This window comes from Amphibalanus amphitrite, unplaced genomic scaffold (genome assembly GCF_019059575.1).
Source record: "Amphibalanus amphitrite isolate SeventyFive unplaced genomic scaffold, NRLGWU_Aamphi_draft 000581F_arrow, whole genome shotgun sequence".
NCBI classification, from domain to species: Eukaryota; Metazoa; Arthropoda; class Thecostraca; order Balanomorpha; family Balanidae; genus Amphibalanus; species Amphibalanus amphitrite.
This window is the reverse complement of record NW_024882075.1, coordinates 260,654-286,746: the sequence shown is the minus strand read 5'-3', so window position 1 is coordinate 286,746 and position 26,093 is coordinate 260,654. Positions and strand designations below refer to the sequence as shown.

Here is a 26,093-nt window from a genome sequence, read left to right as displayed (position 1 = left end):
AAACAGTGTTATAAAGTTGTGTGGACTCGTTTCAAAAATCATAAGATATTATCCTTTACATTTCCATCGTTTGACTCATGTTTAATGGCTATAATACATTTTTTAAGAGAATAATTCCCTTTCAGCTGCGAAAGTATTCCTTTGATCCTCTTAATACCTGCTTAACTTCTTATTTGGACTCAATCCCCTCCACATTTTATGATGTACCGCTTCAAAATCATCGGATGAAAAAATAAGTTCATTGTGCACGCACACAGCCAGATATTTATTTTCATAGAAATAGGCCACACAGGTCCAAATCACAAGCTAGAAGCATACATCCAATCACAGTATAAATACCTGGCAGGTATATGCTCCCAAAAATACGTTCCCAAGAACGCATACGTTCAAACAGCACCGAATGCTGGTCATCGCTAATATGTACGCGCAAATGAGTGCACAATAACCAGTGTGAAGCGTTTCAAAATACAGTTCACAGTCACACTCACGCAAGAAAGCATGTGCACGATCAGTGGTGCCGTTTTTTCAGACGAAGAAAGTCTCCACTATATGGTCTCGAAATCTTCTGCCTTCAGGAAACTCTGCTCCTGCAGTCGCTGGTAGTGTGCACTCTTCTTCCATCTCTAAATCACCGGGCTGAGCATCATCAAAGTTGTCCGGTTGTCCCCTTTCCTTGGCAATGTTGTGCAACACCATGGCTGCCACGGTGGCGATGTTTGCCCTTTCGGGACTTGTTCTAAATCCGTCTAATAATCCTCTAAAACGACGCTTGACCTGCCCAAAACTTTGCTCGATTAATACACGGCCGCGTTTCTGAGCGTAGTTGTACCGTCTTTGAGCGGGGGTTTCTGGGTTTCCGAAAGGTGTCAGCATCCATGGTTTACCGCTCCCATATCCAGAATCACCCAACAGGATCCCCTCGCGACGCTTCTGTTCAAAATCCTTGAAGAGGGCGCTGTGCTTGAGGATGAATGAGTCGTGCGTACAGCCGGGCCAAAACGCGTACACAGATATAAATCTGTACGATGCGTCGCACACGGCTTGAACGTTGTTTGATGTGAATCCTTTTCTATTGAGAAAAGATGCTTTTTGGTCCTCACCGACGTTGACTTTGATATGCGTGCAGTCTATGCACCCAACTATTCCAGGAATTCCAGTCATTCGGTGAAAATCTCGATTGGTGTCCAGCAGGGCTTGTCCTGTGGGCATCTTGATAAAGTCGTCCATTCTTTCAGCGATCCGCGGAATGACTTCCCAAATGATGTTGTTCACTCCTCCCTTGGATATGCAAAATGTATCGCCGATCACTTCCTGCAGCGCGTTGCTGGCCAAATAGCGTAAAGTTACCAACATTTTTGTTTTGGCAGATGCTGGGTAGTGATTTGTCCTGGACTCTAAACCGCCACAAAATTCTTCCACCAGATAATCCACTGACTGCTTATCGAAGCGATATCTCTCATAGAAAGAGCGGTCATCCAACTGAAAGTAATCCACAGTTTCACGGTGTCTTCTCCGCGCACCAGCAGCTCGTCTTATGTCATACAAAAGAATACGGCGACCTGCCATGATGCTTTGGCTTCAAAATCAATCGCAAAACCGTTCCAGAATGGCACACACCGCGCTCGGCTAGCACGTAAGTGGAGCTCATAGGGTGGTGCCTCCTACCCTTATCAACTCGCCCTTACTGGTAAGTGACACTTTCCTCACACTTACGGTAAGGGTGGCTATATGAACCCATTGGTCAAGTCCCCCTTACCAATAAGTGACACTTAGTAGCTAAGGGGAGCTATATGAACCGGGCCCAGGCCTGAGCTCCGGTGGCTCTCCTATTTCTTCCAACCACTTAGGGAAGGGATGGCCAATGGTCATCCACGGTGTGGGGTGTCATCATCAGAATCACAGGCCAAATGTAGGGGAAGCGGGGGGAGCACCGCCACCTTAAGCATTTCTGCTCACCGAGCTGATATGCGCAGTAAAAACGAAGCTCTTTTGCATTCATGTGAAAGTAGGAATGTTTTCCTACATGTTGGCATAGTTTCCAGCGCTCCATTATAAAATTTCGCTACTTTACAGACATTGAAAACAAGTCCTGCATTTTCCGTCCTCCAAAAAATGTGCGGGTAGCACCGCCACTGATGGCGATGTTATCCACAGATCGGCCTTACGGTGACAGCCACCCTTGGAAGCGTTACTGCTGTCTGAAATAGTAACTCAAACTCATATAAGACACACAAGAGTTGGTTGTTAGTTTGTCACAGATCAGACTGTTTGTTGCGGACAATATGCATACAAAGCATGACAAATTCACGTTTATTTCGAAACATCCAGTGAAGTCAAACGTGAGGTTAAAAAACAGACGACGTTTGCGGCCTAGCTAAAGCTCTTCTCCGAGCTGAGTGAATTATCATTGCGGCTTTATCCATTTTGCCACCCCTTGGGGTAGCACCGCCGAGCATGGCGGTGTTACCCACACACAGTCATGGACCGACAACGCCCCGACGGGAAAACAAGCCGGGACGCGATTCTTCTGTAATTCCTTTCTCAACGAAGAGCACTTCATGCCCTCAAATTTAACGTAAAAATCAAGGCACTTTGACTTGAAATGACCACTTACTTGCTGCTAAAACATGCCAAATGATTACAACGATGGTTTGAAATTCACAAAATGGGCAATTGCGATCTCAAAATCAAATAAATCTTAGCGAAACCTACCTCACGCGGCGTCCCGTTTCCGTTCGGACACCGAAATGGCGGGTGTTTACATTTACAATTCAGAGTTTTGCCGATAGAGAGGATGGCGGTGTTTCCCACATGGCGGTGCTACCCCCGCTTCCCCTAAATGGGCAGTGATCATTTTTGTTTTTATGCCCGGAATGTTAGAGACACAGATTGCCTGATGAGCTTGCTGAGGAAACCAAAATTAAACGGTTTCTCTCGTGGCTTTATATATAGATGACTGAATCTTGTCATAAAAATCAATGATGATATCAGTCAAGCACACAATGGATAGGTACCTAATTAATAAAAAGCAGTTGAATATGGGTGACAGGCTTAGGTACCAGCCGCATTTTTTGGCAAAATTTAGTCTGAGAGCATATACAGTTTCTCATTATACGTCTCTTCATTTTTTTATACATAACATTGAAAAGCATTCCACCAATCCGAAAATGCTCCAATATGTTTACCTACCTAGCCCCTCCATTCTACAAATAAAAACATGATTATTTGTAACAGAAGAAAAACGGCAGCTACTTAGCCAGCTTCCGATATCCCTAACACTATCGTCTCCCTCCTATCTCCATTCATTACTCTATTTCCGTATCGCGCACATATAGCCAACTCTCTCCGTAGCGAGCCATCCACCAATCAAAAACCACCCCTACAGTGTGACGTCACGACATCGACCGCCCGTCGCGGCGCTCGTGCGCGCCCCTCCCCCGAGGCTGGGGGTAGGGGGTGGAGGGGGGGGGGGGTGTCGCTCGGGCCTCCGCGCAGCGCAGGAGGCGCGTCGTTGGCACAACCACTCGGCTGGTTAGTCGAGTAGTCGCGTCCGGACGAGAATACAGATAGGTGGTGGCTACGTAGCTTCTTGCTCGTCCGTCGTCAACCTCCAAGATTCAACAGTCGGCGAGGAGGAAAAGAGAGGGGAGAGTATCAGGAAGGAGGAGGTTACAACGAGCAGCAAATTATGGGGCTCACAGACGACCTGCTGCGCTTTGATTGGACCGGTGTGGACGCGGAACTACAGAAAAAGGTATGTGTGTGTGTGTGTGCGTGCGGCCGTGTGAGTGTGAGTGTGTCGCAACTATAGTGGGGTGAGTGGATCTACATGGGGCGGGGATAAAAACAAAAAACAAAAAACAATTGGTAGCTGTGGATAAAAAAGTATTTCATGAACCTCAAATATTTGTGTTATTTGCGGTGAAATGATGCAAAATTATGCCACTAATCCTTACAAGAATAATGTTAAGTAATCCTATGTTTTAGTAAAAAAAACCCTCTTTCGATGGATCCGACAGTTCAGTAAACTGTCGTGCATAACGTGCACAACGATGAACGAAAGCAACTCAATTCACGATGTTAACAGGGTAAGCGTATTTCGCACACGGACTTTTATCGCCCGTTCAAACAAGCTGCTCATTGCAAAAACTGCAAACACATTTGCAGCGCATTTTACAGTCAACTGCATCAAATAAAGCTACAAACTGCAGTTCTCCTCAAACAGTAGCAGCGACAATCGTCCTATCTAATCTTCCACACACCCCACGTGATGCGACTTTGCCACACCTCCATCCAACCTTCGCATCCCTGCAGCGCTCCCCCCCCCCCCCTCCCATCACCCCACACACCCCTCTAGTCTGCTCCAAGTCGCTGGCAGCGGTCCAAGAGTGGTGGAGTCAGCCTAGCGAAGAGACGAGCCTCTGTGAGGACCAACGGCGGTCTGGGCGGCACAGGTGTAGCCGGGGAGGGGGGAGGGAGGGAGGCAGGGGAGAGGAGGTGGGGTGGGAAGGCGGTGCTGGCTGCAGGGTGCAGAACTGCAGAGGCGAGTATAGCATAGGATGGACCGGGACGTGAGGATAAGAGAAATGAAAAGAGTAAAAACGTGGGGAAAAGACTGAATTGAAGACATACGTGTATGCCTAGGCAATGTATTTATCAAGCGGTGAACGACTTAGAAGGGCGGAGTCCGACTGCACCAAAAATAGATGACGAAAAGCCAGCGACAGTGGCAAAAGTAAATGAATAACAAAAATAAAAATTCGATACAAAAGTCCAAAACGAAACCAAGGCATGTCGTCAACGTAGCAAATACGATTGAATGAACGGGCTGCTAATTCTGTAATTGTACAGCTGTAATTAATGACGAAGTATTCCACAGTTTGAAATTATTTCCATGCAAGCTAAAACGTAAAAAATACAGCGCTTTTCCTCACAAGCTCAGTCCCACCATCATTCGAAAAATGTGTCTGCACAGCGACATAACAAAAAGTCGCACTAAATGAAAATCTTTTCCTGAACAACCTTACTCTATAGCGAGAGTACACTGTAAAAAAATGTCACGAGCCAATTCTATGACAAGGAGTGGGTTACACGGTAGTCCATTGTACCTTGCTGTTATTACGAGCGAGCGAGCGCAGCGAGCGAAGTGAGTCTTTTCAATATAACGGAAAAATCTCAGTATGAGCGGCCCGGCCCGGCCCGGCCCGGCCCGGCCCGGCCCGGCCCGGCCCGGCCCGGCCCGGCCTGTAACGCTTTTGAGAGGCTTATATCTCAGCAACCGCTGGACCGATTGGCATGCGGTCTTTTTTGCTGGGTAGCCCCATCCCTTCTACCCCGTAATTGACTACTTTTGATACACCTCAGTGACCGTCGTGGCACGTGCCACGTGAAAAGTCAAGGGTGTTCAAGCTGTTTTGCAAAAGTAGTGATTTTGAGAGGCTCATATCTCAGCAGCCGCTTGGGCGATTGACTTGCGGTCATTTTTATAGGGTAGCTGCATCCCTTCTACCAAAGGTCGGATACTCTTCATCTATGTGAGTGACCCCCACTGCACGTGCAAAATACAACAATAAGAGGTGCCAAATTTGTTCCCATTTCAGTAACTCGGTAATTACTGGGGCGATTTCGCTGAAACTTGGCATACAGGTAGGCACCCACCAGGCAATGCATTCCCATGTGTTGCGGTTAGGGTGCTACTGCACGTGCGCACGTGCAGGGGGCGTTTCCAGATCTCGAGAACGGCTGGGCCGATCGCGCTCAAATTTGGTGCACGGTTGGGGACCGGTTAGTAGGGTGCCGTGCAAAAGTCATTTTGGACCCCATTTGCACGTGCGCACGTGCAGAATGCCGCTTCCAGATCTCAGGAACGGCTGGGCCGATTGCGTTCAAATTTGGTACACCGCCAGCGACCGGTTAGAAGGGTGCTTTGCACAAGCCCGTTGGAAGTACCCTCTCGCCCTTCTGCACGTGCAAGGCTCACTATCTCGCTCGCTCGTTCTTCGCCCAAAAGGCGTTTTACTGGTATATAGGGACATTATCAGCCTGAGGGTTGTTAGTTAAAGAGTGGCCTCGTGAAGCAATTGGTTACAAACGGTAACCTAATAACTTAAATGCTTCCCTAACACCCCTTCCTGCTTATCAACAGATTTCGCGCTGTGTCGGAAAACTACGCATAGTCTCATAATTAAATCCGCCAGAAGCTTGTTGCATGCTAGTTACATGCGTGTTTCATTATCGTGTCATATAATTATTATGTCGGCTAATGAGGCACCGCCCTGCACGTGCTTTAAATATAATCCTGCGCACACGCCACCTAGTCGGAAACTCATCATCGGACTAGTCCTGGTAGGGTTTTCGTGTTGCCGAATGAGGCGAAACGACTTTGATTCGGTAGTGCCTCATAAATCCCTGCTACGGTGAGCAGCGACGAGTCTGAGACTGCTTCTAAAACGCGTCCTTAACTTCCGGCGCGGGGCCGTCATTTCCGGCCGCCATTGTTCAGTTCTGCGGCTGCCGGCGGTTGGTGCGGTTGTGTTGTGGCACGGTGCGTTGTGAAGTTCTCGGGCGGGGATATTCCGAAGGTACGTTATATTGTATGATATTTACGTAGCAATGGGGGACATTTTATTCATTTTGTAATATTCTGAACACATGTTGCGTCATAGAATTCACCCCTTGACCGTTGTGGGCCACTGTTTCGTTTGAATTCCGACTGTTGGAAGACGGACTTTCTTTCAGTTGCTGTCTAGCCTTTTTTCCAAATGTGTAAGCTACACATATTGCCTCACATTGATTTATCTTATACAAAAGTCAGTTGATGTAGATAATAAAGCCATCCTCACTGATATTTTAAAATCAGCAGTTAATTTTCTTTTCTGTTTGCAGAGTTGCTTAAAGTTGTGGAAGACTGAGGCATGAAGGTATACCGGAAGCCAGCGATGTTTCTGTTGGTAAGCCTCGCCCAGAAAAAAAAAAAACTTGCTTGAATCTGCAAAGTATGGCAAATATTTGATGGACTGCACAGTGCACAATATACCTGACATGGCAGGATCAACTTGCTCACTCGCCTGTTGTAAGTGCCGTTGCGTCAAAGCCCGTGGAAGTGCCCGATCGTGTCTCATGCAACCGTATTATTTTGTGAATGTTATTGGTGGTGACTCGAATCAGCTTTTGCACCACTCCGCTGTGATATTGTAATATGTATATATTTAGATATTTTGTATCGTATGCTAATAAAGTAATAAACGTTATTTTTGTGTATGTTTTTTTTTTTGTAACGTGGCGTGGCTGTCGTTGGCCGGGTCGTCCACCAGTCGGAGGGGCGGCTGGGGAGAAGGAGGGGGGGGGGTGACGCAATTGAGCTAGTATTACTACTGGGCAGCAATAGCAGGCGCTAGCTGGTTGGGTTACCAGGCGAGTCCTGCTAAGGAGCCTAATCGGCGCACCGATCTGCTGGTTTTGCCCTCGTTTTCAAACGAGGTACCGAATAACGAAACGAGGGGCTGACACGGGGGTGCTCGGTTTATGAGGCGTGGGCTTGTCATTTACTAACGAAACAAGCTTGTACCCTCTTACTAGCTAAATATGAGGCGATTTTTACACGTCGCTGCATGCTCATTTTTGCGCCAGCGGTTTTCCTACAAGGGGCTTGTAAGATTTTTTTTACAGTGTAAACGTGACTTAGAACACCATCACAACTGTATTCTGTCTTCACTTATAGTAGAAACATAGCACAGAGGATAATCGCGTTAATCATTCTCAGTGAGACGAGATAGAATAATTGGCACAGTGCACTCATACATGACATTGATTCTTGGAATGTCGAGTCCTAACAACTCAATAATAACAACACTGTCCTATCGTCTCGGTAAAGCTGGCATCATTATCTCATGTTCTGCGTCATTTTTCTACTTACATATCCATTGACGCAAGATAGTAGGCATTTGATATTCTTAGATACCCACCAATTAAAGTGTAAATGGATGATATACCTATAACATGCCAGAAACCATGCTATTGTATCAACTACAACGACAGCGAGCTACTTTGAGAGCTACCTACCCGTTTATGTTAAAATCGCGTTATGTTAAAAGTAAAACATTTTTGAATTTTTTTTGTAAGGCTTTCAAGTAACCATATCTTTTCATGCTTCTAAATAGCCAGTAATTACGAAGGCGTAAGGGAGTGAAAATTGAGAACACCGAAGCTAATATCGACCCTTAGGCCGCAGCGGCCGGTAGTCCACAGCTTTCCTGGCTGACCTGATCATGTGGGGCGCTCGTGTTTCGTTCAATAAACCCACGCTGAAGACTGAAGAGGCCCTGAAGTATGGACATGAGACTCTAAAGACTGCTTGTTGTGCCCTTCCGAGAAAACGTGGACTTTCGTGTTGGGTGATGTGTCAATAGTTATGCCCGTGATACTGGAAGTGATGCATCGTACTATGAAACATAGATGTATTTCACGCGAAACAATGTCTAAAAAGAGTGTTCAACTGACATGAAAATGAAAGGCGATCTAAAAATGTTGCCAATCCAAAGCGTCTTCCGATGGCTAGTACGAAACTAGCCTGAAGTACGAAATTATAGAAAATAATTATTACATTTTGATTTTGAACAAGTGAAGTTTATAACTGAAACCATTTCCGCTTCACTAGTCCTTAGTCCTATCAAAACTCTGCCCTCAATCAATACCCACACCAAACTATTTGGCCTCAAGTTCATCCTCCCCCCCCCCCCCGATGCTAAGCTCCTGGCGACTTAATAGCCTTGAACCGTTGAACCGTGTTACTCTAACTAACTGACCAACATTCCAACCAACCGATATCCCACACTTGATCTATAAACTGTGAGCTCCAAATTGCTGAATACTCCATGATACCCTCCCAGAGCTTTCCAGGACATATGTAAACACACTGACTCCAACCTCAACACAAGAGAGGTCCTCCTCTCTCTCGGGATGGCAGTTTTGGAGGTCTGGATTGTATCATTCGCCGCCTCAGCCACCCGAAATACGACATCGGCCGTCTCAAATGCTGGCTGACGCGACATGGCGCCATGAAATGTAAACACTGGTGGGAGTACACTGGTAGTCCGGTCACGTGCTGTTTGATCGACGGGTGGTGTTCGTAGCCCGGGGGTGATGGAGGACGACTGTGCCGGCAAACGGAGTGCAATGACTGGGAAAGCATTCTGCTATGATCGGTCAAGTGGCAATTGAAACTTGAAAGATAACTTGACTGAGGGTAGATGCCCGTAAATTATGCAGTCGTAAATATGTAATTTAAAGCCTGGAACACAAGGTAAAAATAAAGCCGTACTGATGTACTTTTTAATGGTTTAGGCTTATATTTTCCACAGTTATGTCGCTATTGCATTTCAAAACCACGGCGCATAAATGTCTCGGGCTGTGTCGTGACCTGTAGCAGTTAAGCACCGGTAAATACTCGAATGGGTGTTATTTGCGCCTCACACTGCAAGCGTTAACCTAAATTCATGAGCACATTGCTTACGAAACTGTGATTTTAAAGTTGCCTTTGTTACCTTCTAGATTGTAGCACAGGCGCTTGCAGGGAGACCAGTACCACTTGAGTTGTTTCGCCATCTGAGGCACGGTTTTAACACTACGTCTATGGCAGTGTATGGGATAAAATCAACACCTGACAATCTATGCTAGCCGATACATTCCTCTTCTCACCTCGGACAGTGCCACACACGCAGGGGACATCAAAGCTCTACGCGATTTAGTGCGCTGAACGATGCCGGGCGCACCGCTCGAGCCATGCGGCACAGCATACCTGCAGGCGTTCGATCCTGCTGCCATCTGGCGGTTAAATATTAAGCTTGTTGGTATTGCCCCTGGAAGACCTTCCCTATGAAGCAGGGAAAGTCATGTAGGGACATAAAGCAGGTGCGATTGTAAATGAACTGTTGAAGCAACAGTCGCTAAAGAATGAAAGTGACATTTTGGCACCACTTACTTATGAAGTCAGTCATTCGTGAACACAATTTAGCAAGCCTTTTTCGCCAAATGAATTCGCATTAGTTAAATTGTCTTACGCCATCGCTAAATTTAGTTTGCGTTCAATAACTGTTGCTTCATTTGGTGAATCAGAAACTTGCCTCATAATTCCACCACACCTTTAAACCAGTTCGCGCCGTGCCACCTGAGGCCCTCCTGGTTCATTCATGAGCATCATCCATAACTTTCGATAAGCGCTCTTGGCAACACCACAATGACTAAAATGCCCACAACAGCCTCTGGGCTCTGTTGGTTGGCAACTTATGACCACTTTTATTACCATACTTTTCACACGTAACAGTCTTTGGGTTCATCCACACATGGGGCTCAAAGCCACTTTGGAAAGCGCTAAATCGATAACACCTCGTGACCTGATACTTCTCACTCGAGGCGCGGTGCATAGTTTTGTCACATGTCAAGGCACTTTTGCTTGTCAGAATTCAATGTAGAGCGTGCAGCTGTTGTTGTCCGGTCCTTTCAGGTGGGATAATGGTAAAATGGATTTTAGTTTTTGTTGGGAACGGGCGAGGCACGTGATCAAGGTGTGATGAGTCTGCCAATGGGTGGACTGGTGTAGAATATTGGTCACGTGTGGGGAGGGAGAGGGGGGGCGCTGCTTTTGAGTCTCGTATGGTAAGACTTAAGAAGCCATGGTGCCATTACATATATGCTAATTAGGAATTCGATTTCATATCGTTTCTCTTTATTCCGTTTTCTGTATCACAACGCTATGCAAGTAGTGAGCAATTTTTGTTTGTTAGTAGTTACAGAAGTGTGTTTTTACTCTTATTCATTACCTGAACTCTTGGGTGAGAAAACTGTTCGTCAATTATTTTTTCGCGAGTGGAAGCTGTTTGCGGTAAAGTATCCCCTGGGACATACGCTATGCAACGCCGCCTGTACCGCTAGCTGTTGATATTTCCAACATTTCATACCGTCAACCATATCTCACATTGGCCAATGAATGGTATGCACCTTATAAATACCTCGTGCAAAGATTGACAGATCAATGCAACAAATTTATAAACTTATCTCCATGTTTTGCCCGACGGTTTCACCCATGGGCATTCAAACATGGTAAATAGTAGCCTACATCACATGATGCTAACACCCGGTGGCCACGTGCCAATTGCAGTCAGCTGACTTCCAGTAAAGAAATGCACTGTTGCTATGTGAACGGACCGATCGCTTTTGTGCGGGCCACGGGGTCCTCCACAGGTCTCTCGACGGGCACAGGTGCGGACCGGTCACCCATCAGTGGACAATAGGGTATCGAGCGGGCATACAGGGATGTTTGCTGTGTGTGCTGGTGGTACTGTCCGCTGGTATTCGCTGGTGGATTGCCGGGGTCGTATGGATTTCTAGTTGGGGAGTTACGTGGGGCAAATATGTACTGGATTACTGACCAATGGGTCAAATATTTTTCGTGTCAGCTCGAAACTTCCCCTCTGACGCTTTCAACTAAAGTGACCCTCTGTTTCAAATTAGAGCGGATGATTATTTTCAAATCGAACATTTTTATAGACAGTTTGAAATGAAAGCTCCATGCACACTTAAATTCGAAGCCTCGACGTGAAGCCTGCTTTTTTAGGGAATGTATGCACCTACAGTCATTTTACCGTGCATATAAGGACCACTTGTAAATCACTGTCACTTGAAGTCAGTTTACAACCCGGAAACTGCACAAAATGATCGTCAATGATTTTTTTTTGAACCAGCATTCGAAAATCAATGCCATAAAAATAGCGCTTCTGATCATCCACTTGTCCAAGCACCAAATATGTTGTTTTCAAAACTTTGAATCCAACCATTTCCCCATTCACACATTCCTCACCCCAGTGACTCCCGTTCCAATCCTATCATTACCCCCCCCCCGTCTCTTCTGGGGGGTCTATTTCTGTCCGGGCTGTCTGCGGAAGGCGCCACTCGTCCCCCCTGGCCCTGTCACCGGGCGCCATATGACGTCAGCAGGCGGGCCGAGAATTTGAGTTGGCACGCTGCCAAGGGGCCTGTCAGGGGCGCTGCCTGAGGCGTCGCCCGGGGCGCAGAGGCCGGTCAAGGTCAGATTGGAAACCACGAGCTGAGCGAGCTATGATACCTAACGCGGTGTCATCTAAACCCGCGATGGTGCAACGATGAATGAGATCACGCTTAGTGGCTGCCTTTCGTAGACTTGGAGACTAAATAATAAACATCTCCTTATCGAGGTGTGAGTGATAAGAAGCGTATAGCCTCTGGTTGCAGAGCGATCATGTAACGCTGAAACGACTGAACGGGATGCCTTGCTAAAGTGCTGACTGTTACGGCCTTTGCCGATGGCACATGGTTATAAATAGCGTCGATCGAAATTCGATATTTCCTCATTTCAATTGAGAATTTTTTACTGTGCTAAGATGCGTCGAAAATAAAGAGTTACTACATTTATCTATTAAGAGTTTTATGACTGTCCAGTATTAAATAATTTTTACAAAAAATGTCGATACCAAATGTTTTAACAGGCATGTCAAAGATGCAATATGTCATAACATTTTTTGATACATTTCAAAAATGTTATGACACATAAACATACATATACAGGAAAAAATATTTTTCGGAGAATAACATAAATTGTGTATTTAAATAATGTTTGGAAATATTCCAGTTCCTGATCCGTCCAAAAATATGAAGGAATGAAAAGTTCAAATAACCTTGCTATTACAGTTTGCATTTCCGGTGAGTGCAGCAAAAAGATGATTAAATGGATGAGTGGAAGAGTATCTGGTCACTCCACTTCCGTGTCCCTACCGCAGTGTGATCCTTATCGTTGACCCTAGCCAGCACCAACCTCCGTGACCCCTGACCTTTTCCCATAGTGACTTCTGACCTCTACATTCTCCTTACCACAGACGGAGGACGCATTTGCCGAGCTGCGACTGACAGAAGAACAAATCGAACGGGTCCAGCGGGTATTCCTAGAAGAGATGGAGCGTGGATTGGATAAACAGGTCAGTGCTGTCTCCCTGCCCCGCCACCGCTACTGAGATGCTTTGTTTGCTTGTGTGTTTGTTGGTTTGTTTGTGTGTTTGCTGATTTGTTGTTGTTTTTAGTTGGGACTAGAGGGTGTGTCGACAGTAGTCATTGATGGCCCATAACATCCAGACGTTTCCCGCTTCGTGGGTAAACGTTACACAATGGAGCTTCGAAAATGCAGTGCAGTTGCTTCCTGTTGAATACCTGGCACCTAAAAATGTTAATCCATGTTTTCGCATCTCTTTAAATTGGCCAGCATCTAAGTGATATGATTAAAATCATAGACATCATGCAGATGGTCGCAATAGCAAATTTTTATTGAAATGAAATCCTGTTGCAAAAACGTAAAACTTATATACTCGTAATAACGGGTATTATAAATACCTACGCATTGCAAAAGATATTGACGTAAATACCAACCCACACACCGATCACTACCACAATGGAACTCATGTCTACCATCCCATTCGGTGCCCACGTTCTCTGAAGGCGTTATATAACCAATACGAATGTGATGTGTGTGTCTGTGTGTGAGGCGGGGAATGTTGTAAACAGTCGGAGGGGGCGGCACCAGAGACGGCGGCACGTTTTTATCCAGCACGTGGTGATGGTGGCTTTTGACCCACGTCGAGCTGTTATGTGGGTGGTGGTGATTGGTGGTTCATGAAACAAACGTTGGGATGCATTGAAGTCATCTGATCCGTATAAGCTTGTTCGATAGCAGTTCAATGCTATGTGACAACGACAATATTGTCATTGTCGTTGAGAAAAACAAAATGTCTGACCCTTCTAATATGCCGTGGTTAGTCAATAACCAATATGTGTAATAATGGTAGATGAATGTTAGAATAATGTAGAAAAAACTGTTTCGTTTTTGTCCTCGTTTTTGTGTTTTTAAGTATTGAGACCATTTATTTTCCTTCTCGATTGAGTAATAACTTCAAAGTGATTCGGGTTCAACGTCTTGGACCGTCACATACGATATATACGATGGATAGGTACGATATATGTATACGATATATTGTGCTTCCGTTTTCAGTTGTAAAAATCTCTCCCAACTTCCCAACCCTTTATCAAAGTCCTGCTGCTACCATGTAGAATTCGAGCCCACGCGACGCTCAGTCGCTATTTCACACCGCTCACACCGGCTCTGTCTATGTATCGACAGAGTGAATCTCCGTCGAGTCTGCTGATGGAGAACACCTTCCTACCGGAACTCCCAAACGGTCACGAGACGGGCGAGTATCTGGCGCTGGACCTGGGCGGCACCAACTTCCGCGTCATGTACCTCCGGATCGCAGACGGGAAGGTTGTCGAACAGGACTTCCAGGTGAGAAAAAAACGCGGCAGAACATGTCGAGAAGGTGGGGAAGGGGGGGGGGGGCATTGATCTTTGAAGTGTGGGCGATATGGTGTTGGTTAGAAATCGTTCACTGAAAGGACAAATTATTAATTAGGATAGCTTAGTTAGGTAATGCCTCGCTCAGCTGTAGCTGTAACTCTGAACCCGTAAACTTAGCTGTAATCTGTATATAATAACTTGACACTCAGGCATTTCGACTGAGGTGTAAGGTTGTCTATAAAAACCAGACATGTGCTTGGATCCGGAAAAATGGATCTGAGATCCGATCCCATGGATCCCGATCCGAGATCCATCCAGATCATAGATCCAACCCCTCAATTTTGTCGAGAGATCTACTGGGATCATAGATCTGACCCTTCAATTTTGTCGCTAGATCCACTCGGATCATAGATCTGGCTCCCCAATTTTGTCGTGAGATCCATTGGGATCCAAGCTCATAGGTGCTCAAAATGTTAACAACTTTCTTTTATAAGAAGTTATGAATACCAAAGTATGGTTAGAAACAAACAATCTTATACAAAGGCCATATTAGTAAAGGCATCCAGTTACATTATACATAATACAAAATAAAGGAGGCTCATGACGGTCACAACTTGAGAGAATTGAGTGACATGAAGATTGTTCACAGTTCACAAACCAACAGAAAAGTTTGCACATTAACATAGAGGTAAGTCAAAGTAATGACTAATGAACAATACATAACTAGGTAGGTACCTACCACATCACAATTCATGTTAGAATCTACATAATGATATTGATAAGACAATCTTGCATTAGACAACCATGAGGCTTTCCAGTTCCCAGCTAACACAATTGATTGATAAACAATAAAAGATGATACTGACACATGTGGCTTGGTTAGGTAAAGGTATTTCAATCTATTGAAAGAAATATTTGATAAAATAAACTGAGATATAAACAAAAGTATAAAAATATTCAACAGCAGCCTGCGGAAGCGATGGGAAGCGAAATATCAATTGTAATGGCCTTGGATATTTACCGTAAAATGATTATTCAGTATCTAAATAGAACTCGTGACGTCATTTCAAATAACAAATGAGCTAGGCGTTCTACCTTCGAGTATAATGAAAATAAATAAAAAATCAAACTGGAAATTCAAAAGTCTGGAGTTTTTTTTTAATACTATTCATTTTTTCTGCCTCACATAATTTTACGATACGATTTTTTGTGAATATCATCCTTGTAGCGTTGAATATAATGACGTAAACGTAAGCTGAAACGGTATATCATAGCCCTGAGCGGTGTGCGCCTTGCACCTTTATTTTATTCACTTTTCAAAAGAATAACAATATCTTACGTCATCAGTTTAAAGGGCCTATTACGGGGAATCTTTTGAAATCATTGCGGTTTTGGTCAAATTAAGATTTTTCATTGGTCAAACGATAATGACGTAATAAAACCATATTACCAAAACGTGAGCTATGAATTTCGTTTGTCTTCTTTTTGGGAGGCTCTCTCATAACGAAAGCACAGCATGGCACCACACGTGGCACGACGGCCTTGGCACGGTGCCAAAAGTAGGTAATCTGAAGAAGTTGATGCCATTTTTGAACTTGTAATTTTATTAGGAAAGTATTAGAGGTTGGTTGGTATTCTTACTAAATCGAAATTGTGTTGCACATACTAATAGCTCATACGAACATTCTGGATTGGGATTTCATACCTGGCAGAAGTGGATTGCTGGATTATTTTTAACAAAACTGACCTATTTGGCTTCCAGGTTTGATTTCCTAACATCTGTCCATAGGCGGCAGAACAGGGGGGGGGGGGGGGCACCAGGGTACAGTGCCCCCCATAGATTTTGGCATTTTAACATTAGCCGTACTGGCGTTGCATGGAAAGAATGGGACCAAAATGAAAATCTGCAGTGCCCTGCTGCCACTGCATCTGTCTGTACTGTTTGTTCATTGAATTAAAGTGGCTGTAGCTTGTTGATAAGATTGTCATCAGTGCTGTCATGAAAAAGTTACAATTGGTCACAAAAAGTATCAATATGCATGCTCTTGGTTTATTTTAAATGTAGTACAAATGTTGTTTATTTACATTCAAATTTAATGATGATACCTAATGATTACAAGTGGTCTTAACCAATAACCATGACCACAAGTGATAATTCTCAATTGTATTGCACTGTAAGGTGTACAATTATGTAGGATAAGGGTTTCATTGGCTACATGTTGTCGTGAGATCCAAAAGATCATAGGTCCTCCACAAACTTTTGCCCGCTGGATCCACAGAGATCATAGATCCGACCCCTAAATTTTGTCGAGAGATCCATTCGGATCATAGATCCAACCCCTGAATTTTGTCGAGAGATCCACTCGGATCATAGATCCAACCCCTCTATTTTGTCGAGAGATCCACTGAGATCATAGATCCAGCTCTCGGATCCATGCACATGTCTGATAAAAACTTTGGAATTTCTGCACATTAACACAGATATCACAAAAAACACAGATATCACGACCTGGCATCTGCACACTGCGCATTGCACACATCCATTGCACAATGCGCACATGTACCACATTCTGGCATCTGCCTCGTTTAAATTTGTAACCTGGCCTCATGTCTGCGTTTAATTCAGCAACAGACGAACCATTAAATTAAACACTGCTATTTCATTGCGTCACATTCACTGATAAATGAAATGAGTGATGATCATACGCGCTTAACCCGGCACCGCCTGGGCTATTTCCGTACCCACATCAGCCTGGGGGGGGGGGGGGGTCGGATCCGACCCCCCCCCTGTTATCTCGAGAACCAATGGTCGTATCGAGCCCCGCGAGGCGGCGTTCGAAAGGTCTTTACGAGACCTTCCCAAAGCACTCTTAAGATTTTAAGATTGAGGTCAACTTTCGGGTCAAGGTCAGGTCAAAGGTCAAATTCAGGGGTTTTGCATGATTAGGCTTATGGACAGCGGAATCGATAGCTGCTGCTCGAAACTCACCACAAATGACCCCAAAGACCTATTGAAGGTACCATGTGCGTATAGGGGTCATACTAAGTACGGGTCAAGGTCAGGTCAGGTCACGAAAGGTCACGGTTTTCACTTTCTGCTACATGGGCGTGCGACACATGTTTTATGGCTTATTTTTCACGCCAAATCCGATGGTAATGGTTATATGTGACCCCAAGTCACTGTGCTGGTGATAAGTGTGCATTGAAAGCATAAAAAATCGTTTATACCATACATAACTAAACGAGGGCTAAGAAAAAAAGTCAATTTTTCAACTTTTTATTTTTGACATAAAAATGCACTTTTCTAGACGAGCTTTGTCCCAGGAATCTAGTGGTGCCATTTGTTTTCACATGCGATGTTCAGAAGTGCCTCTAATTCGCGAAAATGCTTATGACGTCACCATGCCCTATGCATGTTGGAGCTATTTTTTACAATTTGGGGGTCAAAAATCAAGATAGAAAGTTGAAAATTGGGACATCTAATGTTCTAATAGAGCTCTATAACATATATTCCGGTTTTTTGGAAATTCTCAAAATTTTGGATTTTATTAGCTGTTTTCCAAAAAATATAGTTTTTTGACTATTTAGGGGTGAAAAACGTATTTTATGGAAAATCCGAGATAGCCATTTTAAAGAACTCGTTGAGCTGCGTCTTTTCATGTCCTTAATTTGCAATTTGCTTAAAATCTCGATTTTTGGCGATTTCTTAAACATTTACCATTTTTTTACTGAAAACGCCATGTAGTTACATCACTAAAATGAATATATCTCAGAAATTTTTTAAAAAATTTTCTTAAAAATTGCACAGGAGACGTTAAATTGATGGGGGAGAAGGTATACGAAGTTTCAAGTTGATAGCGCAAGCGGTTCATGAGTTATTTAAGAAAAAACGGAGGGGGGGGGGGGTCGGATCCGACCCCCCAGGCGGTCGCGGGTTAACCTTGCACAAATATTAGCGTTTCTATGGCCGAGGGCCGTGTAACCGGATCTTGTTAACATCCGTAACGGTATCTCACTTATCTTCCGAGCGCAAACATTTACCGTGAGCTCCGACATGCTGCAGGTAGCAAGGGTCACGCCTGATAACTACTCGGTAAAACAATAGCCAGCGATGCACTGGTGGGTTCAAATTGAAACATTTGGGACATATGAACCCCCGAAACGTTCGAAATTGATGGAAGGCTGTCATTTCTTTTTTCATTAGAACATTAAACACAAATTGTAGAAGACGGTTTGCTGTCAATTGCCTGGCAAACTAGGCATTGCCATTAGGAAGCAAAAGCATGCTCTAACCCCCCCCCCCAAGTGATTTAATTGTCAGTAAACCCACCAGAATCGCAACAATCTCAAATACTTTTTTATAGTATTTGTCAAATGTCAAAGTCCGTTTACTCGTATGGCACATCAGGATATTCCACCTCCGTTGCGAGCTCACTGTCTAAATATATCCACCTGTAAACGGTGGGAACCCAACAGATGTGCACCATTGCGGACCTTCCCAACTACCACATACTGGTCCGTATCTAGACCGAAGCATTTGAGCGCATTGACCCCGCCTGGGGCTGGCAAAACATCCATGTATTGATTTCCTCACTCACACGCGCCGCGGTGTAGGTACACAATGACCATTGAGGACAAAGCAGCGTGTCGATTGGTCGCCGAGGGCTGTTCGTGAGCGTCGTCAGCACACTGCCTCGAACAGGCGACTGGGTGCCGGGTATGTCGATTGTCGAACGCAGAGCGCTTCTAGTGATAACCGGATGGTTGTTGTGAGAAGTGAAGCGTCTGAGAATGGAGAAATGGAGAAAGAGGATCTGGAGAGGGATTAGAGAAAGATGGGCCGCCGGGGCTGTAAAGAATGCAGGAACGAGAATAACTGCTGATTGTAAAATGAAATATGAGTTAGAACATAAAAACTATATTTTATGTGTCGCGCTTATAACTGGATGGCTCAAATGAATATCCGAAGTTAGTTATAGTTGAATTGCACTACTAAAAATTAGCCAGGTTATGAGATAACAGATTTTTTCTTTTATTATTTCTTTATGACCACAAAATAGTGTGACGACGCGAGGCAACGTCCAACACAGGTTATTGCTGCCATCCTTCTCCCGTTATTTTCTAAGCAAACACTCTTCCACTCTTCTCCCATTTGTCTTCCTAGCGGTATCGACTTACTGTACGCACTTTTGCGTCCTTCAGACTTTGCTCTTACTTACACACGTGCCCTCTGGCCATGGTCGCAAATTCGCTTCCCGTTGCTATTTAGTCCTCAGACACTTATGTCGCGTCGCGTTGTAGCTCACCTTATTACAATTTACATATTGCCTGCCTTCATTTATGTCACTGTATTGCGCATAATGTCTGGTCATAATAACTGTATCACCCCACCACTAACAACATTCCTGCTCCAAAGATATTCCCACAAGATAACAGGATACCAGCGCGCAGAAGTCAGATATGCATAATGCATGTCTTCAACAAAGTTTTCACGGGCGACTTGCACATTTTTCCACGGCATATTAGCTACCGGATGCCTTTTTGTAGTTAAATTACCATAGCTCTCTGGTTCCTCACATATCTCTCCGTGTCTCACATACCTACCCGATACCCACCATCTAACCATCTAACCTTACTGACCTGACCTGAAACCATCTAACAAATATCATTTCTCCACCTCATAACACCCCGGTGGATAACACCCACCGGTACATACGGTCCCTACATATATCCCTGATTCCCACATCCCAAATGTCTTCCCTCCCCAAATACCCCCCTATCTGACTAATCCCCCCACACTCCGCTAGAGGTCCGAGGTCACTGCTTTGAGGCAGTGAGGCACACCGGTGCGGTCTCCAGTCTCCACCTATCTCCCTACCCCAAATATCTCCCCAGCTGACCAATCTCCACCCCCCCCCCTCCCCCCCCCCTCAGAGGTTCGAGGTGGATGAGGCGCACCGGTACGGCAGCGGGGAGGGCCTGTTTGACTTCCTCGCCGGCTGTGTTCAGAGCTTCCTGCGCGAAAAACACCCCAGCGGAAGGCACTTTGAGCTCGGTGAGAAACGGTTAGAGGCTGGTGTGAGATGAGTTCAGAGTTTGGTTAGAAATGTTTGGGGGTTTGGCGAAATGGGTTTAGAGTTTGGCGAGACATATTTGGAAGCTTGGTAAGTTTTGAGCTTGCTAAGATCATGTTAGAGGCTGGTTATCTGAGTGAAGTTGGGTGAGACATGTTTCGAGCTTGTTAGTAAAAAAAAAAAAAACAAAAAAAAACGATGATTCATTGGGCTAAGTGAACATAGGATGAGCTGAGTGTCTAAACTTAGTTTGTGTTTTTGGTGAAGTGGGCAGATATGCTTAGTTATCACCATGCAGTTGCGTCATTTAAACCATAAGCAATAGCCAATCAAGTTAACGAATGAACGGAAACATCCCCAGCCGGTCAAATCCAGACATGACCAGTATCTCACGCGTCGATCTCATGACCATCCACCCCAAACACTCGTCCCTGAAAATTTCCTCTCAAACGATAGGTCTCTGGGCCGTTTTACCGCCTAGGCGCGCCGGGCTCACATAAATAGAGCGGCGGCTGTTTATACTGGTCGTTTCTGGGGGAGGGAGGGGAGGGGGGACGCTCCCTCGGCGCCATGTCCCGGGACGCGATCTGTCTCGCGTGGCTGGCTGGTGGCCAGATTGGGGTGGCGTGCCACCGCTCCACGCTGTCACGTAGCGTTGGCTGATTAGAAATAGGGTCAGGATCGTTTAGGGTTACTTTGGGATCGTCGTCGTTGGGTAAATGGTCAGCGTTTTAAAAGTGGGCTGTGACTGTCTTTAAGAGTCTTTCGGCTTGTCACAGGGTTAGGTCTCAGGAAAGACGCCGGTTTAGGTCTTAGGAAAGACGCCAGTGTCTTGAAGTCGGATATAAATTTGAAAATGTAATGATGGGCCACGCGGGCTTATGTTTCGACTTATGGGACATCCGGCTCTTAGGAGCGCTAATGTCAGCAAAGGTCGCTTCAAAGACGCGTCATTTGCACATGCTGTTTCACACACAAAATCTGTTTTAGGTAATTTGATCAAGTCTTAGTCGGTGTCGACCATGAACGGTTCCGGTCAAAGAATACCAGAGTTCAGTCAGTAACCGTGTTTACATAGGGTTCCCTTAATCTTCCCCTATTTGTCTCTTAAATGTCCCTTATAAAGGAATCCTCTGTCTCCTTTACCTCGCTTCACTACAAATATGGCGCAACTAAGTCATTCTAGAAGCAGTTTGCAATTGTTACTTACCTTTAGGGCTCTCCCAAATAGCTTCCAGACTAGACACTGAGGTAAAAGTGATAGCACATGAAAGCTCAAAGCAAGAAAAATCAGAAAACTATCTGACATTTAACATACTTTAAACGGCTGAGCTATTATTCAAGTAGGCGTTATCACATCCACGGCAATATCAGAACACCGCAATTTCCGCCTTGACTTTCTGCCGTTTATGTGTTAATGCCACTTAACCCTCGCATGTGTGCGGCGTTTTCCAGCTTCTAATGTGTAGGGGGGGGGGTCGGTTGGACCCCCCCCCCCCTTGCCGTTTGGCCCCTGATCGGTGTCGACCTGTTTCAGGCTTTCAGGCTTTTCAGGCTTTTCGTCGGACTAGAGCTTCGCGAAAAAAACGAGCGTGTTGCCCGTGACGAGAGGAAGCCGATGATACCCAATTTTAAGGTCCTAGGTCATTGGTTGACCTTCCAGGTCAGGTCAATGACCCAAAGTCGGGAAAATCGGGACCTATTAGAAAGTCGTAAAGTGTGGCTGCTAAGGGGTTTTTCGGGGTGCTGATCACGAATATCGTGTTAGTTTTGATCACAGATGATGTCTTTAGGCATTTTGACCAGGTCGGGTCAGGTCAGGTCAGGTCAACCAGAGGGGGTCCTGCCGGGTATTCCTAGTAGGTGTCAACCGCCTCTGACAGCTTCGTAACATGTTACGAAGGCACCAAAACTACTTCGTAAATGTTCAAATGGTTGCTAAATTCGAATTCAGCTCCAAAAACTAGCCTAGAAACATGTAAAACTCGAAAAAGTGAACCGAGGTCACCCGAGGTCACCAAAGGTCAATGACCTGACCTGACCTTCAGGTGACCTTGACCAGGGGCGCCGCCACGGATTTTTGACTGGGGGGGACGGACTGACCGACTGAGACCCCAAAAGTAGACATTCTTACCGTGGCTTTTTCGGTCGGATGCATTCAACGTTTAAAGCAAATATGCCACTTTTAACATAAGGTTTTGAACTGAAGTAACAGTTTTGTAGCTTGAGCTGAGACGAGAACAAATCAGGAGCTTTTATAGCCCAACGATCACCCTAGCCAAATATATCGGTATCGATTTTAGGTTTGAAGACTGAAGTCATTTCCATAGATTACACTTTGTCATTCAAGTAGTCAAGTCGCCTCAAAGTTTTGTGGTCCTGTCAACCGTATAGCTTATTTCTTAGAAGCTGGAAATTTAGTGTAGCTTGACTGCAGAAGTGTGGGGTCGGAGCCGGAATCAGTCGGAGTTGACTGTTTTGGCCAGTTTTGGCCAGAGTCGGAGTTGAAGTCTTCGAAAATATTCGGATTTTGACTTCGAGGTCGGATTCATGGTGTAAAGTCATGCTCTTGGCTGGTTAGACGAAATATACTAGGCCCGTGTTCGGCCAGTCGTGTTATACGACACACGTTGATCACGATATCAAAAATAGGCAGTTCCGCGATGACAGGTCGGATAAGAGCTGGAGATTTTGTTGGCCGAGGTGGCAGGGGTCAGACCAATGCATGTAGGCCCACACCCCATATACTGAGTATCTAAACCTCCTGGACCCTCTCAGATTCGGCACCGGCCGTTCCATCTCTTCCATCCTCAGGACAGTCAAATCCTCCTCCTCCACGCCGCAACCCCCTGCTCCGGGCTGGACGGGCAACTCTATCCCATGCTGGAATGGCTCCACTGGAGCGTCCTTTGCCGGGTGCAGTGAGTGCCAGTGGGCTGGGCTGCCTGTTAAATTGGTCGGGTTCATCCCAAGTGTCTCACTGGGGTGGCTGCCCCGACCAATGTCTCCCACTAATTCTTTCATACTTGCGGCTTTGAAATGGTCTCATTGGACCTAAGGGCCTAATCAAATTTCGAGTGGGATAACAACCAGTAAAACGCCTCTTGGGGCGACCAACGGAGCGAGCGAGAGGGTGGGGTCAGGGTGGGCCTTGCACGTGCGAAATTTTCTTTCTTTCTTTCTTTCTTTTGTTGGTTAGGTGCTTCGGTCTTTTAGACCATTTCGCAACGTGTGCGAAATTGCGAGGGAATACCTCCAACTAACTTGTGCACTGCACCCTTCTAACCGGTCCCAAACGATGTGCCAACTTTGAGCGCAATCGGCCCCGCCGTTCTCGAGATCTGGAAGCGGCACCCTGCACGTGCGCACGTGCAAAATGGGTCCCAACTGACTTTTGCACGGCACCCTACTAACCGGTCCCTAACCATGTATCAGATTTCAGCACAATCGGTTCAGCCGTTCTCGAGATCTGGAATCGACCCCTGCATGTGCGCACGTGCAGCAGCACCCCAACTGTGGCACACGGATATGCATTGCCTAGTGGGTATACCTACCTACATGCCAACTTTCAGCGCAATCGGCCCAGTAGTTGCCGAGATATTGAAATTGCTACAAAACTGTCACCTCTTCGTTTTTCACGTGGCACGTGCATATGGGGTCACTCACATGCATCGGGAATAGTCCGATGCTCGTTGAAGGAATGAATCTAGTGCTACCCTACAAAAATTACCGCATGTAAATCGGTCAAGTGGTTGCTGAGATATAAGCCTAGCAAAAGCGTGACCACGGCATACTCAGAAAGAAACGAAAGACTACGCTCGCTTCGCTCGCTCCGTAATGAGTTTGGGGGGGACGTCCCCCTTCCATTCTGAGAGTGGGGGGACGCGTCCCCCCCGTCCCCCCCGGTGGCGGCGCCCATGACCTTGACACCCATTCTAATGCATGGGAGCAACATCAAATCACATGTTTGAACGTTTGAAACCACGAAAAGCTTCCAAACGCGCGGCTAATGCGAGCCGACATACGCGGAATCGCGATTCCGGCCAAACATGGTCTCGGAAAAGAGGTCACAGGTCAAAGGTCATTTGGGTCAGGGTCATGAAATTTTCAGGGTAGGTGTAAAATTGATCAATGAGAGGGTACTGAAAGTTTCGTCGCGATCGGCCGCTTTTTACGCGAGTTATTCGCGAAAAACCATGGGGGGGTCCATCCGACCCCCCCCCCCCCACACATGCGAGGGTTAAAAATCCTCAGTCGGCGCACGTGCGCTTGTCGAGTCGGGGACCACCAGTCGGACGATTCGGAACTGCCGGCCAATCAGCACGCCGCTTTTGTGATGTGGTAGTTTGAGAACCACTGGATATGGTAGCGTAGCAGCTTTTGGAAAGGCGCTACGCTACCAAATCCTCCCCTATTTGTCGCTTAAAGAGGGAATTGAAGGGCAGGATAAAATTACTTCAAAATATGAATTGTTGAATTTCGAGTATTAAATAAGCCCAATTTATATTGTTTACAGCATAAACGATGCTTAGTATGCTTCTAACAACAATAGCGTCCATAGCAACGTTATACGCAAGCGCTATGATGCCTAAAATTCGATCTGAAAATAGGGGAGAAATAGGGGAAGATTAAGGGAACCCTATGTAAACACGGCTATTGGCACGCTATTTATGTCATCGGATAGAACAGTTAGCTAGTTAGTAAGAAGAATGTTGTTAGAACAGATAAAACGGATATTTTAATATGATTCCCCGTGCGTTCTCGGCTTTTTTACTGCAATCAAAGTAAAAAATCCAGTGCAGAAAAGACTGCACGCGTCAATAAAATAAATCACGCGTTAATTTTTTCGTTTTACTCTCGACAGGTTTTGCTTCTTGTTGACGAGCGCATTCAAGCTGCTCTTCTAAAAGCCAGTGATTGTTATCTGGTTTTGCTCTACATATTTGTGAATTTCTTTATATTATTTTTCTGATCAGCTGTTCAGTGGCACGTACACCAACTGCACCTTCCACATCAACATCAGTGACAAGATCTAGAAGCAGATCGGTTCAGTTACCCGCAGTGTAGATGTACCCGGACGTACAGCGACTGCGCCGTTCAGTTACCTTCGTTTAGTATGCCACGTAGCATTTCTCTCCATAGGTTTGTTACTGCAGGTTTAATGCAATACACGATTCTTTGGCAGGCGCAAATGCATGAGTTTTCTTACATCGGTGCCATAAGAAGTTGGATGGAATGGTGACCAATATATACGCTAAATCATACGTTTAATTGACGCGTGAATCAATTTTTGCTCCCCCAATAAGCCAAGCCCCTTTTTCTTTAACTCTCTCCCCCCAAAAAAAAACCCTTTAATAATCCTGACCGGAGCGCTGAAATACTCAATGCTAAGAACTTGAACGACACGGGGAGTCATACTAAAATAGATTTTATTCACGCCTTCCCGTGAGTAAAGGATATTTGATGCACTCATGGGATCATTTAAACACTCGTGTGTAAATGATCCCACTCGTGCATCAAATATCCTTTACTCACGGGAAGGCGTGAATAAAGTATAAGTTATTAGAAGTCTTTAGAAATGTCTCGCTCTGTCCTCCGATCAATAAAGAAAACTCGAGCTACGGTTTTCAGAGATAGGTTCAGTTATA

At 45.4% G+C, this 26,093-nt stretch overlaps 2 protein-coding genes across 2 annotated transcripts in view; one reads left to right on the top strand and one right to left on the bottom strand.

The window, feature by feature from the left end:
* Positions 1–223: 223 nt before the first annotated feature.
* On the bottom strand, positions 224–1,799 carry LOC122394243 (putative nuclease HARBI1). Its single transcript, XM_043390983.1, has one exon. It carries the CDS (start codon positions 1,564–1,566, stop codon positions 526–528), a length of 1,041 nt encoding a protein of 346 aa, XP_043246918.1. The 5' UTR covers positions 1,567–1,799; the 3' UTR covers positions 224–525.
* Positions 1,800–3,428: 1,629 nt separating this feature from the next.
* The window catches only part of LOC122394240 (hexokinase-1-like), a 36,699-nt gene continuing 14,034 nt past the window's right edge, over positions 3,429–26,093 (top strand). Inside the window, exons 1-4 of the mRNA XM_043390980.1 lie at positions 3,429–3,754; positions 12,906–13,004; positions 14,198–14,359; positions 20,306–20,426. Of these exons, the coding sequence (XP_043246915.1) occupies positions 3,689–3,754; positions 12,906–13,004; positions 14,198–14,359; positions 20,306–20,426 (448 nt within the window). The 5' untranslated portion in view covers positions 3,429–3,688. The remainder of the gene's footprint in view (positions 3,755–12,905; positions 13,005–14,197; positions 14,360–20,305; positions 20,427–26,093) is intronic.

Excerpts from the sequence above, each read along its gene's own strand:
- LOC122394243 (XM_043390983.1), bottom strand. The coding sequence starts at position 1,566 with ATGGCAGGTCGCCGTATTCTTTTGTATGACATAAGACGAGCTGCTGGT.